The sequence below is a fragment of the Coregonus lavaretus genome (assembly GCF_964263955.1).
Source record: "Coregonus lavaretus genome assembly, chromosome: 11".
In the NCBI taxonomy this organism is placed as follows: domain Eukaryota; kingdom Metazoa; phylum Chordata; class Actinopteri; order Salmoniformes; family Salmonidae; genus Coregonus; species Coregonus lavaretus.
In genome coordinates, this window is record NC_139998.1 from 35,500,372 (window position 1) to 35,517,284 (window position 16,913).

The window sequence follows — 16,913 nt, forward strand, 5'->3', positions numbered from 1 at the left end:
CAGCTGCTCTGCTACTACAGATGTCCTGTAAATCCTCATCCCGTCCTCTTTGTTTCCACTGACTCACAGTATGTGACCTATGACCTCTCCCTCCTTCCAGGAAGCTGATAATGACCCCACTGGAGAGGCTGCATCCAACACCCAGCAGACCCTGACCTTCTATGAGCTGGACCTCGGTCTGAACCACGTGGTGCGCAAGTACAGCGAGGCCCTGGAGGAGCATGGCAACTTCCTCATCACAGGTAGCTACATTATTATTTCCAGTAGAGGGCGGTCAGAGCCAGGTTATGAGTTGTTTGCAGCCTTCCCTCTTGTGTTGGGTGGTTTCCAGATTTTCATATCTTCATATTGTCCTTCTCTCAATATGGGATTTACGGGATTACCAGTTTAGCACAAGTAATAGCGAATTCCATGGAGGCTGCTAGCTAAATATGCTAATGAGCGCAAACGAAAATAAACAAATTGCAAAGACAGGCAATCCATCTTATCAAGTTATACAGTGCATTCGGAAAGTATTCAGAGCCCTTGACTTTTTCCACATTTTGTTACGTTACAGCCTTGTTTTTCTTCATCAATCTACACACAATATCCCATAATTTTTGTTGCACATTTGATTAAAAATAAAAAAGAGCAATACCTTATTTACATAAGTATTCAGAACCTTTGCTATGAGACTCAAAATTGAGCTCAGGTGCACCCTGTTTCCATTGATCATCCTTGAGATGTTTCTACAACTTCCTAGAGCTGGCCGCCCGGCCAAACTGAGCAATTGGGGGAGAAGGGCCTTGGTCAGGGAGGTGACCAAGAACCCAATGGTCACTTTGACAGAGCTCCAGAGTTCCTCTGTGGAGATGGGAGAACTTTCCAGAAGGACATCCATCTCTGCAGCACTCTACCAATCAGGCCTTTATGGTAGAGTGGCCAGACGGAAGCCACTCCTCAGTAAAAGGCACATGACAGCCCACTTGGAGTTTGCCAAAAGGCATCTAAAGGACTCAGACCATGAGAAACAATATTCTCTGGGCTGATAAAACCAAGATTGAACTCTGGCCTGAATACCAAGCGTCATGTCTGGAGGAAACCTGGCACCATCCCGACGTTGAAGCGTGGTGGCAGCATGCTGTGGGGATGTTTTACAGCAGCAGGGACTGGGAGACTAGTCAGGATAGAGCGAAACATGAACAGAGCAAACTACAGAGAGATCCTTGATGAAAACTGCTCCAGAGTGCTCAGGACCTCAGACTGGGGCCAAGACAACGCAGGAGTGGCTTCGGGACAAGTCTCTGAATGTCCTTGAATGGCCCAGCCAGAGCCCGGACTTGAACCTGATCAAACATCTCTGGAGAGACCTGAAAATAGCTGTGTAGCAACGCTCCCCATCCAACCTGACAGAGCTTAAGAGGATCTGCAGAATGAAACTCCCCAAATACAGGTGTGCCAAGCTTGTAGCATCATACCCAAGAAGACTCGGCTGTAATCGCTGCCAAAGGTGCTTAAACAAAGTACTGAGTAAAGGGTCTGAATACTTATGTAAATGTAATATTTCAGTTTTTGTATTTTTATGAATTTGCAAAAGAATTTACAAACCGGCTTTTGCTTTGTCATTATGGGGTGTTGTGTGTAGATTAGGGGGGGGGGGGAAACTAATCAATTTTAGAATAAGGCTGTAACGTAACAAAATGTGGAAAAAGTCAAGGGGTCTGAATACTTTCCAACTGCACTGTTTACCGCCCAAGCCTAGTAGCAACCCATCCTAGTTGTTACTCTTAGATTCCCCTCTTTCTAAATTTCTAACTGAGATTTTCATATGTCACATATGGAACCGCTCGCATTAGGTGCGCTGTTTAGAACTCTGTTTTCCAACTAATTGCATTTTGGCAAATGTTTCTGAAAATGACATTTTAGTAGCTCCTTCATTACAGGAGTTGCATGTTCAATAATAGGCTATAGCCTTTTGACTGTAAGACTATAGGCTTGCTATTGTTGCATGTTTCCATTACGCGCTTAATGAAAAATGTCCGGTCCTTGTATGTGTGCATGCATAGTATCAGAGAGGAAGAGGCGAAGCGAGAGGTTTCACTCGCAACATAATCTGTCCAAAATAATCCCAATGCGTTTCTGTGGTCTTATTTTGGGCCTAAACTTGTCTCCTTCCTTCCCTCCTTGGGATAACTCCCATTGTTAGGGTGGAGACATAAGCATCTCATCATTATGTACAGGTCTCTGATAGTATTTTACTGTTTGAAAAGATATATACGTTTGTTGACTGGTTAATGAGGGTCAGTTAGTTGGCAACAAAATTGACTTACATTTGCGTCCCTAGTGTAAACCTATTATGTGATCATCTTTTGTCCAGTTCCTGGAGGCTCTGATGGTCCCAGTGGAGTTCTCATCTGTTCAGAGAACTACATCACCTACAAAAACTTTGGAGATCAGCCTGACATTCGCTGTCCCATCCCACGCAGAAGGGTGAGTTTCTGTAACGTTTTGTAAAACATTGACTAACGAAGGACTTGGCTAACCAGACTAGTCATGTTGAATTTGTGACTGTTTGAATGGATCAGTTTTAAGTGATTGGTACTATCTACACACTGCCCTCATTCTTTGTTATTATGCCCTGAACACAGAATGACCTGGATGATCCTGAGAGAGGCATGATCTTCGTCTGCTCAGCCACCCACAGGACCAAGTCCATGTTCTTCTTCCTGGCCCAGACGGAGCAGGGGGACATCTTCAAGGTCACTCTGGAGACGGATGAGGAGATGGTGAGGGCAGCAGGGTGCAGTCTGAGACGGAAACTGGGGGAGGGCAGGAAAGAGTGCTGTTGAAGTGATGAGTCTTCATGTCTCTTCTCTGACAAAAACATGGAGAGCATAAACACCTGATCTCAGCACACACACAGGTCAGTGTTCACATGATGGGATATTCTGGGATTCCTTCTCATTCAAATAAACGTTTGTATTCCCCAGGTTACAGAGATCAGGATGAAGTACTTTGACACCATCCCTGTAGCCACAGCCATGTGTGTGCTGAAGACTGGCTTCTTATTTGTCTCTTCAGAGTTCGGCAACCAGTAAGTTATTCATTTCACTGGAATCCCCGGGAATACCACACATTACTGAGACATCCATCTTCATCATCTTGCTCTCCTGTGTGTATTGGTGTGTTCATCGTGTCCTCTCTTCTCTCTCTGCTAGTTACCTTTACCAGATAGCCCATCTTGGAGATGACGATGAAGAGCCAGAGTTCTCCTCTGCCATGCCCCTGGAGGAGGGAGATACCTTCTTCTTCCAGCCACGCCCCCTCAAGAACCTGGTGCTGGTGGACGAGCAGGAGAACCTCTCCCCCATTATGTCCTGCCAGGTGTGTGTATTTGTATTTATTTATTAGCTACTCTTCCTGGGGTCCAGCAAAATTAAGGCAGTTATATATCTTTTTTAAACATTACAGTACATTCACAACAGAATGCCCTCAGGCCCCTACTCTACTACCACATATCTATAACACAAAATCCATGTGTACGTGTGTGTATAGTGCGTATGTTATCGTGTATGCATGTTTCTGTGCGTATGTTTGTGTTCCTTCACAGTCCCCACTGTTCCATAAGGTGTGTTTTTATCAGTTTAAAAAATATATAATTCGCATAAGTTACTTGATGTGGAATAGTTGTGTGCCAGTAGTTCAAACAGACAGCTCAGCGCATTCAACATGTCAATACCTCTCACAAATACAAGTAGTGATGAAGTCAATCTCTCCTCCACTTTGAGCCAGGAGAGATTTCCATGCATATTATTAATGTTATTTCTCTGTGTACATCCAAGGGCCAGCTGTGCTGCCCTGTTCTGAACCAATTGCAATTTTCCTAAGTCCCTCTTTGTGGCACCTGACCACACGACTGAACAGTAGTCCAGGTGCGACAAAACTAGGGCCTGTAGGACCTGCCTTGTTGATAGCGCTGTTAAGAAAACAGAGCAGCGCTTTATTATGGACAGATTTCTCCCCATTTTAGCTACTGTTTTGACCATGACAGTTTACAATCCAAGGTTAATCCAAGCAGTTTAGTCACCTCAACTTGCTCAATTTCCACATTATTTATTACAAGATTTAGTTAAGGTTTAGGGTTTAGTGAATGATTTGTCCCAAATAATGCTTTTAGTTTTAGAAATATTTAGGACTAACTTATTCCTTGCCACCCATTCTGAAACTAACTGTAGCTCTTTAAGTGTTACAGTCAGTTCAGTCACTGTAGTAGCTGACGTGTATAGTGTTGAGTCATCCGCATACATAGACACACTGGCTTTACGCAAAGCTAGTGGCATGTCGTTAATAAAGATTGAAAAAAAGTAAGGGTCTAGACAGCTGCCCTGGGGAATTCCTGATTCTACCTGGATTATGTTGGAGAGGCTTCCATTAAAGAACACCCTCTGTGTTCTGTTAGACAGGTAACAGGCAGAAGAGTGGAAACTGGAGCAGCAGCACGACATCGAGTCATCAGGCCAGGTAGTCCTAAGGCATGGTCCTAGGGCTCAGGTCCTCCGGGATGGGAGGGTGAGAGAGAGAATTAGAGGGAGCATACTTAAATTCACACAGGACACCGGATAAGACAGAAGAATAACACTAGATATAACAGACTGACCCTAGCCCCCCGGCACATAGACTATTGCAGCATAGATGCTGGAGGCTGAGACAGGGGGGGTCGGGAGACACTGTGGCCCCGTCCGACGATACCCCCGGACAGGGCCAACCAGGCAGGATATAACCCCACCCACTTTGCCAAAGTGCAGCCCCCACACCACCAGAGGGATATCAACAGACCACCAACCTACTAACCTGAGACAAGGCTGAATATAGCCCACGAAGATCTCCTCCACTGCACGAGCCCGAGGACGCGACAAACCGGATAGGAGGATCACGTTAGTGACTCAACCCACTCAAGTGATGCACCCCTCCTAGGGACGGCATGGAAAGCACCAGTAAGCCAGTGACTCAGCCCCCGTAATAGGGTCAGAGGCAGAGAATCCCAATGGAGAGACAGGAACCGGCCAGGCAGAGATAGCAAGGGCGGTTTGTCGCTCCAGTGCCTTTCCGTTCACCTTCGCACTGCTGGGCCAGACTACACTCAATCATAGGACCTACTTCATGTCTCTTCTATGACTAAATTGTTTTCAATAAAACGTCACAAGGTGTACAGTTGTGGTCAAGTATTGGTCTTCACAAAGTTTGCGGCTTCAGTGTTTTTAGATATTTTTGTCAGATGTTACTATGGTATACTGAAGTATAATTACAAGCATTCCATAAGTGTCTAAGGCTTTTATTGACAATTACAATTACATTTATGCAAAGAGTCAATATTTGCAGTGTTGACCCTTCTTTTTCAAGACCTCTGCAATCCACCCTGGCATGCTGTCAATTAACTTCTGGGCCACATCCTGACTGATGGCAGCCCATTCTTGCATAATCAATGCTCGGAATTTGTCAGAATTTGTGGGTTTTTGTTTGTCCACCCGCCTCTTGAGGATTGACCACAAGTTCTCAATGGGATTAAGGTCTGGGGAGTTTCCTGGCCATGGACCCACAATGTCGATGTTTTGTTCCCTGAGCCACTTAGTTATCACTTTTGCATTATGGCAAGGTGCTCCATCATGCTGGAAAAGGCATTGTTCGTCACCAAACTGTTCTTGGATGGTTGGGAGAAGTTGCTCTCGGAGGATATGTTGGTACTATTCTTTATTCATGGCTGTGTTCTTAGGCATAATTGTGAGTGCGCCCGCTCCCTTGGCTGAGAAGCAACCCCACACATGAATGGTCTCAGGATGCTTTACTGTTGGCATGACACAGGACTGATGGTAGCGCTCACCTTGTCTTCTCCGTATAAGGTGTTTTCCGGATGCCCCAAACAATCGGAAAGGGGATTCATCAGAGAAAATAACTTTACCCCAGTCCTCAGCAGTCCAATCCCTGTACCTTTTGCAGAATATCAGTCTGTCCCTGATGTTTTTCCTGGAGAGAAGTGGCTTCCTCGCTGCCCTTCTTGACACCAGGCCATCCTCCAAAAGTCTTCGCCTCACTGTGCGTACAGATGCACTCACACCTGCCTGCTGCCATTCCTGAGCAAGCTCTGCCCTGGTGGTGCCCCGATCCCGCAGCTGAATCAACTTTAGGAGACGGTCCTGGCGCTTGCTGGACTTTCTTGGGCGCCCTGAAGCCTTCTTCACAACAATTGAACCTCTCTCCTTGAAGTTCTTGATCATCCGATAAATTGTTGATTTTAGGTGCAATCTTACTAGCAGCAATATCCTTGCCTGTGAAGCCCTTTTTGTGCAAAGCAATGATGACGGCACGTGTTTCCTTGCAGGTAACCATGGCTAACAGAGGAAGAACAATGATTTCAAGCACCACCCTCCTTTTAAAGCTCCAGTCTGTTATTCTAACTCAATCAGCATGACAGAGTGATCTCCAGCCTTGTCCTCGTCAACACTCTCACCTGTGTTAACGAGAGAATCACTGACATGGTCAGCTTGTCCTTTTGTGGCAGGGCTGAAATGCAGTGGAAATGTTTTTTGGGGATTAAGTTAATTTTCATGGCAAAGAGGGACTTTGAAATTAATTGCAATTAATCTGATCACTCTAAAAAAACATTCTGGAGTATATGCAAATTGCCATCATAAAAACTGAGGCAGCAGACTTTGTGAAAAATAAATAAGATTTGTGTCATTCTCAACTTTTGACCACGACTGTTCGATTTGCCTGCTGGGGGGCAAGGAGACCAACAGCTCTGCTAAAACCATTGACAACTGCGTGCTGTTTAAGGGATTGTTAATTATTTGGTCTTGAAGAGCATAGTCAGACCTACATATTTCAGATTATTCCATGCAAAACAATTGTGCACATTTAGCTCTATCAGTTATACAGCAAGTAACTGCATGCTTTTCATGATCAGTAAACATCAATTGATCATGTAATTTCAGATACGTAGGGTAGCCTCACGATATCTCTCAATATTGGGAGCCATTTTATATTTGAGTGATATAAAATAAAAGTGAACAATGCCTGACAAGGATGAGTGGTTTAGATTAATTTCCCATCTTTTGTGGGCTCTGCCTGTCACGCAGCAGAAGGGCGCATTTGCTGTGGTACTGTTGGCTGATGTTTACTTTGCAAGCTACCGGTATAAACGTTGTACAGTTGGCTGAACATATAGTGAGTGGGAAGTAGATCTAATGTACTTTTTTCTCCAACCAATGTAGGCCTACCTAGCGAAGTCAGCTAACATGATCCCCTTTTTTAAATGTATGCACGCATGACTGGAAGTCGCTTTGGATAAAAGTGTCTGCTAAATGGCATATATATATATATATATATACTGCTCAAAAAAATAAAGGGAACACTTAAACAACACAATGTAACTCCAAGTCAATCACACTTCTGTGAAATCAAACTGTCCACTTAGGAAGCAACACTGATTGACAATACATTTCACATGCTGTTGTGCAAATGGAATAGACAACAGGTGGAAATTATAGGCAATTAGCAAGACATCCCCAATAAAGGACTGGTTTTGCAGGTGGTGACCACAGACCACTTCTCAGTTCCTATGCTTCCTGGCTGATGTTTTGGTCACTTTTGAATGCTGGCGGTGCTTTCACTCTAGTGGTAGCATGAGACGGAGTCTACAACCCACACATGTGGCTCAGGTAGTGCAGCTCATCCAGGATGGCACATCAATGCGAGCTGTGGCAAGAAGGTTTGCTGTGTCTGTCAGCGTAGTGTCCAGAGCATGGAGGCGCTACCAGGAGACAGGCCAGTACATCAGGAGACGTGGAGGAGGCCGTAGGAGGGCAACAACCCAGCAGCAGGACCGCTACCTCCGCCTTTGTGCAAGGAGGAGCAGGAGGAGCACTGCCAGAGCCCTGCAAAATGACCTCCAGCAGGCCACAAATGTGCATGTGTCTGCTGAAACGGTCAGAAACAGACTCCATGAGGGTGGTATGAGGGCCCGACGTCCACAGGTGGGGGTTGTGCTTACAGCCCAACACCGTGCAGGACGTTTGGCATTTGCCAGAGAACACCAAGATTGGCAAATTCGCCACTGTGCTCTTCACAGATGAAAGCAGGTTCACACTGAGCACATGTGACAGAGTCTGGAGACGCCGTGGAGAACGTTCTGCTCCCTGCAACATCCTCCAGCATGACCGGTTTGGCGGTGGGTCAGTCATGGTGTGGGGTGGCATTTATTTGGGGGGCCGCACAGCTCTCCATGTGCTCGCCAGAGGTAGCCTGACTGCCTTTAGGTACCGAGATGAGATCCTCAGACCCCTTGTGAGACCATATGCTGGTGCGGTTGGCCCTGGGTTCCTCCTAATGCAAGACAATGCTAGACCTCATGTGGCTGGAGTGTGTCAGCAGTTCCTGCAAGAGGAAGGCATTGATGCTATGGACTGGCCCGCCCGTTCCCCAGACCTGAATCCAATTGAGCACATCTGGGACATCATGTCTCGCTCCATCCACCAACGCCACGTTGCACCACAGACTGTCCAGGAGTTGGCGGATGCTTTAGTCCAGGTCTGGGAGGAGATCCCTCAGGAGACCATCCGCCACCTCATCAGGAGCATGCCCAGGCATTGTAGGGAGGTCATACAGGCACGTGGAGGCCACACACACTACTGAGCCTCATTTTGACTTGTTTTAAGGACATTACATCAAAGTTGGATCAGCCTGTAGTGTGGTTTTCCACTTTAATTTTGAGGGTGACTCCAAATCCAGACCTCCATGGGTTGATAAATTTGATTTCCATTGATCATTTTTGTGTGATTTTGTTGTCAGCACATTCAACTATGTAAAGACAAAAGTATTTAATAAGATTATTTCATTCATTCAGATCTAGGATGTGTTATTTTAGTGTTCCCTTTATCTTTTTGAGCAGTATATATATATATATACATACAGTGGGGAAAAAAAGTATTTAGTCAGCCACCAATTGTGCAAGTTCTCCCACTTAAAAAGATGAGAGAGGCCTGTAATTTTCATCATAGGTACACGTCAACTATGACAGACAAAATGAGAAAAAAAATCCAGAAAATCACATTTGTAGGATTTTTAATGAATTTATTTGCAAATTATGGTGGAAAATAAGTATTTGGTCAATAACAAAAGTTTCTCAATACTTTGTTATATACCCTTTGTTGGCAATGACACAGGTCAAACGTTTTCTGTAAGTCTTCACAAGGTTTTCACACACTGTTGCTGGTATTTTGGCCTATTCCTCCATGCAGATCTCCTCTAGAGCAGTGATGTTTTGGGGCTGTCGCTGGGCAACACAGACTTTCAACTCCCTCCAAAGATTTTCTATGGGGTTGAGATCTGGAGACTGGCTAGGCCACTCCAGGACCTTGAAATGCTTCTTACGAAGCCACTCCTTCGTTGCCCGGGCGGTGTGTTTGGGATCTTTGTCATGCTGAAAGACCCAGCCACGTTTCATCTTCAATGCCCTTGCTGATGGAAGGAGGTTTTCACTCAAAATCTCACGATACATGGCCCCATTCATTCTTTCCTTTACACGGATCAGTCGTCCTGGTCCCTTTGCAGAAAAACAGCCCCAAAGCATGATGTTTCCACCCCCATGCTTCACAGTAGGTATGGTGTTCTTTGGATGCAACTCAGCATTCTTTGTCCTCCAAACACAACGAGTTGAGTTTTTACCAAAAAGTAATATTTTGGTTTCATCTGACCATATGACATTCTCCCAATCCTCTTCTGGATCATCCAAATGCACTCTAGCAAACTTCAGACGGGCCTGGACATGTACTGGGGGACACGTCTGGCACTGAAGGATTTCAGTCCCTGGCGGTGTAGTGTGTTACTGATGGTAGCCTTTGTTACTTTGGTCCCAGCTCTCTGCAGGTCATTCACTAGGTCCCCCCGTGTGGTTCTGGGATTTTTGCTCACCGTTCTTGTGATAATTTTGACCCCACAGGGTGAGATCTTGCGTGGAGCCCCAGATCGAGGGAGATTATCAGTGGTCTTGTATGTCTTCCATTTCCTAATAATTGCTCCCACAGTTGATTTCTTCAAACCAAGCTGCTTACCTATTGCAGATTCAGTCTTCCCAGCCTGGTGCAGGTCTACAATTTTGTTTCTGGTGTCCTTTGACAGCTCTTTGGTCTTGGACATAGTGGAGTTTGGAGTGTGACTGTTTGAGGTTGTGGACAGGTGTCTTTTATACTGATAACAAGTTCAAACAGGTGCCATTAATACAGGTAACGAGTGGAGGACAGAGGAGCCTCTTAAAGAAGAAGTTACAGGTCTGTGAGAGCCAGAAATCTTGCTTGCTTGTAGGTGACCAAATACTTATTTTCCACCATAATTTGCAAATAAATTCATAAAAAATCCTACAATGTGACTTACTGGATTTTTTTTCCTAAATTTGTCTGTCATAGTTGACGTGTACCTATGATGAAAATTACAGGCCTCTCTCATCTTTTTAAGTGGGAGAACATGCACAATTGGTGGCTGACTAAATACTTTTTTTCCCCACTGTATACATATTATTTTTTTTTCAACATTGTTTTTAATTACCATTGCTGTTGACAGACATGATATTGGCTACATTGATTTATGGACCACGTCAAATTGGCTAGCTTGCTAATAACAGATCTCGTCAATATGGCTAGTTAACAAGTGAACTTTCGGGGATAAACTAGATGATTTGCTTGCCATCTATAGTGGTGATGACAGTAGTCCAACTGACAACTTTACCAGGACGAGGTCTTGCCGATGTCAAGCTCTTTCCAAAAGCCTAATCTCTGATGAAGCAAGCCAAATTATGCTTTTTGCTTAGCTAGCTAAATGCCAAATGGATAGGTACCTTCACGTATCTGAAATTACATAATCGTTGATGTTTACTGATCATGAAAAGCATACAGTTACTTGCTGTATAACTCTGATGGAGCTCAATGTGTGCAATTGTTTTGCATGGAATAATCAGAAATGTGTAGTTCTGACTATGCTCAATAAGTGATGATATTAAAGCCAAATAGTTGACTTCCGGCAATGGCGAAGCTCTAACAAGTTGCGTCTGCGTAGCGTCCTCTAACTTTATATATTTTTAATGGCATTTTGACACTTTACCTGTTCGTTAATAGTTAGTTGGAAGTTAAAACATCTATTTTATCGCCAAAACAAAAGATGCCTAATCTTGCAAAGCCTCAGACGAGGCATGGAAAAGTGCCCCCCTCTGACAGCCCTTCTTCGGCCTCGGCAGATGCTAGCTCGGAAGAAGCACCAGCATGGTTCAGAATGGAGATGGACAAGGGTATAACAAAAATTCAAGAGGCACTTTCTGAACGCCTCATCAAAATTGATATGCTGGTCGATAAACTCCACGAAGACCAGAATGTCACAAAGGGACGAGTGACAAAGTTAGAAAAAGACCATGCTGACCACCAGGCTGCCATCCTGGACGTCCCCGAGGACGTGGATCAAAAGTACAAGAAGTTGGAAGACACCATCTCTAAACTCGAGGAGAAATTTGATTGTTATGAACATTTCCAGAAGCGCTCGAATTTGAGATTAAGGTTTCCCGGAGGAAGAGACGCCATCTCCTGTCTAAAGGAATGGATTCCCAAAATTCTGGATCTACCCCCCTTTCCGCGCACCCATTGGAAATCAAGAGGGCCCATCACACGCTACGGAGGCGGCTGCCTGGCCAGGTTGCACCCAGGGCATTTGTCATTACATTCTTACAGTATTGTGTCCGCATCCTCTCTGCTGCCTGAGCAAAAGGAGAGCTCAAGTACGAAGATGCCAGAATCCGGATCTTCCTCCCATACTACACGAGGAGGATGGCTTTCTCCCCACTGAAGAGGCTTCTGCGGCAGGCTGGCTTGGCATACGGCCTGCGCTACCTGTCGACTTTGTGGATCGAAACCAAGAATGGTGAGCGCACATTTGACTCTGTGAAGACAGCTGAAACATACATGAGGAAAGAACTCCCTAACTTGTTCGCCTACTACATCATGAGGAACTGTATTTTGAACTTAGATACTGTGGATAGTGAACTGTTAGAACATGAGGATACAACGAAATGACTCGTAAAATCGACTGGCTGGCACGGCTGGCTGGCTAGATGGCCATAGCTATTGTTGGCTGCGCTATTTAGCCAGCTCGCTAAGTTTACAAGGGTGTGACTATAGCTATAGCCACACTATGCCAGGTAGTTACATTTATTTTCGGAGTATATATTTATTTTACGCATAGAGATCCAGTCGGGTTTGGTTAAATAGTTATGTGGCTTTAGACTGGATTTCAAGCCTAACTGTTGTTTATATTACTTCAGGGAATTTATTTGCTATTACTTTTTCTGGCTTGTTTATTGTTAGATGTATGCTAGCGTTAGTGATACCGAGGCAGGGATAAGCTACACACTGGCTGGCCGCCTAATTGCCAGCTAGCTGATAGCTTTACAGTTGTGTGTGTGTATATATACAGTTGAAGTCGGAAGTTTACATACACTTAGGTTGGAGTCATTAAAACTAGTTTTTCAACCACTCCACAAATTTCTTGTTAACAAACTATAGTTTGGTAAGTCGGTTAGGACTTCTACTTTGTGCAGGACACAAGTAATTTTTCCAACAATTGTTTACAGACAGATTATTTTACTTATAATTCACTGTATCACAATTCCAGTGGGTCAGAAGTTTACATACACTAAGTTGACTGTGCCTTTAAACAGCTTGGAAAATTCCAGAAAATTATGTGATGGCTTTAGAAGCTTCTGATTGGCTAATTGACACCATTTGAGTCAATTGGAGGTGTACCTGTGGGTGTATTTCAAGGCCTACCTTCAAACTCAGTGCCTCTTTGCTTGACATCATGGGAAAATCAAAAGAAATCGTCCAAATTGTAGACCTCCACAAGTCTGGTTCATCCTTGGGAGCAATTTCCAAACGCCTGAAGGTACCACGTTCATCTGTACAAACAATAGTACGCAAGTATGTACACCATGGGACCACGCAGCCGTCATACTGCTCAGGAAGGAGACGCGTTCTGTCTGCTAGAGATTAACGTACTTGGGTGCGAAAAGTGCAAATCAATCCCAGAACAACAGCAAAGGACCTTGTGAAGATGCTGGAGGAAACGGGTACAAAAGTAACTATGTCCACAGTAAAACGAGTCCTATATCGACATAACCTGAAAGGCCGCTCAGCAAGAAAGCCACTGCTCTAAAACGGCCATAAAAAAGGCAGACTACGGTTTGCAACTGCACATGGGGACAAAGATCGTACTTTTTGGAGAAATGTCCTCTGGTCTGAAGAAACAAAAATAGAACTGTTTGGCCATAATGACCATCGTTATATTTGGAGGAAAAAGGGGAATGCTTGCAAGCCGAAGAACACCATCCCAACCGTGAAGCACGGGGTGGCAGCATCATGCTGTGGGGGTGCTTTGCTGCAGGAGGGGCTGGTGCACTTCACAAAATAGATGGCATCAGTCAAGACATCAGTCAGGAAGTTAAAGCTTGGTCGCAAATGGGTCTTCCAAATGGACAATGACCCCAAGCATACTTCCAAAGTTGTGGCAAAATGGCTTAAGGACAACAAAGTCAAGGTATTGGAGTGGCCATCACAAAGCCCTGACCTCAATCCTATAGAAAATGTGTGGGCAGAACTGAAAAAGCGTGTGCGAGCAAGGAGGCCTACAAACCTGACTCAGCTACACCAGCTCTGTCAGGAGGAATGGGCCAACATTCACCCAACTTATTGTGGGAAGCTTGTGGAAGGCTACCCGAAATGCTACCAAATACTAATTGAGTGTATGTAAACTTCTGACTCACTGGGAATGTGATGACGAAATAAAAGCAGAAATAAATCATTCTCTCTACTATTTATTCTGACATTTCACATTCTTAAACTAAAGTGGTGATCCTAACTGACCTAAAACAGGGCATTTCTACTAGGACTAAATGTCAGGAATTGTGAAAAACTTAGTGTAAATGTATTTGGCTAAGGTGTATGTGAATTTCTGACTTCAACTGTGTGTGTGTGTATATATGTATGTGTACATATTGTGTGTGTGTACTGTACCAGTAAAAAGTTTGGACACCTACTAATTCAAGGGTTTTTATTTATTTGTACTATATTCTACATTGTAGAATAATAGTGAAGACATCAAAACTATGAAATAACACATGGACTCATGTAGTAACCAAAGAAGTGTTAAACAAATCAAAATATATTTGAGATTCTTCAAATAGCCACCCTTTGCCTTGACGACAGCTTTGCACACTCTTGGCATAACTATACATTTGTGACACTTAACGTTAGGGGTACTAAATGCCCAGTCAAGCGCAAACGCATTCTGAATTATCTAAAGCAGCATAAGGTTGATATAGCTCTTCTTCAGGAGACACACCTGACTGACTCTGAGCATTATAAACTGAAGAGCGAGTAGGTGGGTCAAGTGTACTTATTCATCTTTCACCTCTCGGGCAAGAGGGGTGGCCATTCTCATTAATAAGCATTGCCCCTTTCCGCTACAATCTCAGATTTAAAGACAAAGGGGATAGGTTTGTGATCATTTAAGGTTTCATTAACACTGAGCCCATTACCATTGTGAATGTGTATGGGCCTAACCATGATGATCCTACATTTTACCAAGACATCATTTTGAAGTTAATGTGCATCAGATATAATAATGGCAGGGGATTTTAACTTGTTACTGGACCCTTCCAGTGATAGACCTTCCTCATTGTACTGGCGCCGACGAAGATGGCGGCCTCGCGACTAGCTCTTTTCAGTATTTTGTTTTTTTATGTATAATTTTTTACATTATTAGCTCAGAAAGTGTTTTGTATCATTACATACAGCCGGGGAAAACTATTGGATATCAGAGCGGGATAACTCACCAGCATTACGACCAGGAATACGACTTTCCCGAAGCAGATCCGTTGTTTGCTCTCCCCAGGGCAATTTAACTGAATCCAGCGGCTGACCCAAAACATCGCCGGCGGAGGAGAGGCACTCGGAGCAGCCTGCTGGTTCGACTTAGGAGGCGCACACACCACCCACCGCTTCCAAGTATACTACTTGCTAATGTTCAGTCTTTGGTTAACAAGATCGACTAACTCCGGGCAAGGATTTCTTTCCAGAGAGACATCAAGGCCTGTAACATACTTTGTTTCACGGAAACATAGCTCTCTTGGGATATTCTGTCGAAATCGGTCCAGCCAGAGGGGTTCTCAGTTCATCGCGCAGACAGGAATAAATATATCCGGGAAGCAGAAGGGCGGAGGTGTGTGTTTCATGATTAACGACTCATGGTGTAATTGTAGTAACATACAGGAACTCAAGTCATTTTGTTCACCCGACCTAGAATATCTCACAATCAAATGCCGACCGTATTATCTCCCAAGATAATTTTCTTCGGTTATAGTCACGGCCGTGTATATCCCCCCCCTGAAGCCGATACCATGACGGCCCTCAAAGAACTTCACTGGACTTTATGCAAACTGGAAACCACATATCCTGAGGCTGCATTTATTGTAGCCGGGGATTTTAACAAAGCAAATTTGAGGACTAGGCTGCCGAAGTTCTATCAACATATCGACTGTTGTACTCGTGCTGCCAAAACCCTCGACCATTGCTATTCGAACTTCCGGGATGGTTATTTGGCCCTCCGCCGCCCTCCTTTCTGCAAATCTGACCACGACTCCATTTTGCTCCTCCCTTCCTATAGGCAGAAACTCAAACAGGAAATACCAATCGGAGTCCACGCTTCAAGATTGTTTTGATCACGCGGACTGGGATATGTTCCGGGTAGCTTCCGAAAATAATTTCGACGAATACACTGAAACAGTGACTGAGTTTATCAGGAAGTGTATTGGTGATGTTGTGCCCACTGTGACTATTAAAACCTATCCTAACCAGAAACCGTGGATAGATGGCAGCATTCGTGCCAATCTGAAAGCGTGAACCACTGCATTCAACCATTGCAAGGTGACTGGGAATATGGCAGAATACAAACAGTGTAGCTACTCACTCCGCAAGGCAATTAAACTGGCAAAACATCAGTATAGAGACAAAGTGGAGTCGCAATTCAACGGCTCAGACACGAGACGTATGTGGCAGGGTCTACAGATAATCACGGACTACAAAAGGAAAACCAGCCACGTCGCCGACACGACGTCTCGCTTCCAGACAAGCTAAACACCTTCTTCGCCCGCTTTGAGGATAACACAGTGCCACTGACGAGGCCCACTATCAAGGACTGTGGCCTCTCCTTCTCCGTGGCCGACGTGATTAAGACATTTAAGCATGTTAACCCCCGCAAGGCTGCCGGCCCAGACGGCATCCCTAGCCACATCCTCAGAGCATGCGCAGACCAGCTGGCTGGTGTGTTTATGGACATATTCAATCTCTCCCTTTCCCAGTCTGCTGTTCCCACATGCTTCAAGATGGCCACTATTGTTCCTGTACCCAAGAAAGCAAAGGTAACTGAGCTAAATGACTATCGCCCTATAGCACTCACCTCTGTCATCATGAAGTGCTTTGAGAGTCAAGGATCATATCACCTCTACCTTACCTGTCGCCCTAGACCAACTTCAATTTGCTTACCTCCCCAATAGATCCACAGATGAAGCAATTGCCATCACACTGCACACTGCCCTATCCCATCTGGACAAGAGGAATACCTACAGTGAGGGAAAAAAGTATTTGATCCCCTGCTGATTTTGTACGTTTGCCCACTGACAAAGACATGATCAGTCTATAATTTTAATGGTAGGTTTATTTGAACAGTGAGAGACAGAATAACATCAAAAAAATCCAGAAAAACGCATGTCAAAAATGTTATAAATTGATTTGCATTTTAATGAGGGAAATAAGTATTTGACCCCTCTGCAAAACATGACTTAGTAC

The 16,913-nt window shown here is 44.5% G+C and overlaps 1 protein-coding gene across 1 annotated transcript in view; it reads left to right on the plus strand.

Moving 5' to 3' along the window:
* LOC311136776 (splicing factor 3B subunit 3-like) overlaps positions 1-16,913 on the plus strand; it is a 62,835-nt gene that overhangs the window by 4,923 nt on the left and 40,999 nt on the right. The window contains exons 6-10 of the mRNA XM_084171048.1: positions 101-242; positions 2,357-2,469; positions 2,628-2,765; positions 2,970-3,073; positions 3,198-3,363. Of these exons, the coding sequence (XP_084027174.1) occupies positions 101-242; positions 2,357-2,469; positions 2,628-2,765; positions 2,970-3,073; positions 3,198-3,363 (663 nt within the window). The remainder of the gene's footprint in view (positions 1-100; positions 243-2,356; positions 2,470-2,627; positions 2,766-2,969; positions 3,074-3,197; positions 3,364-16,913) is intronic.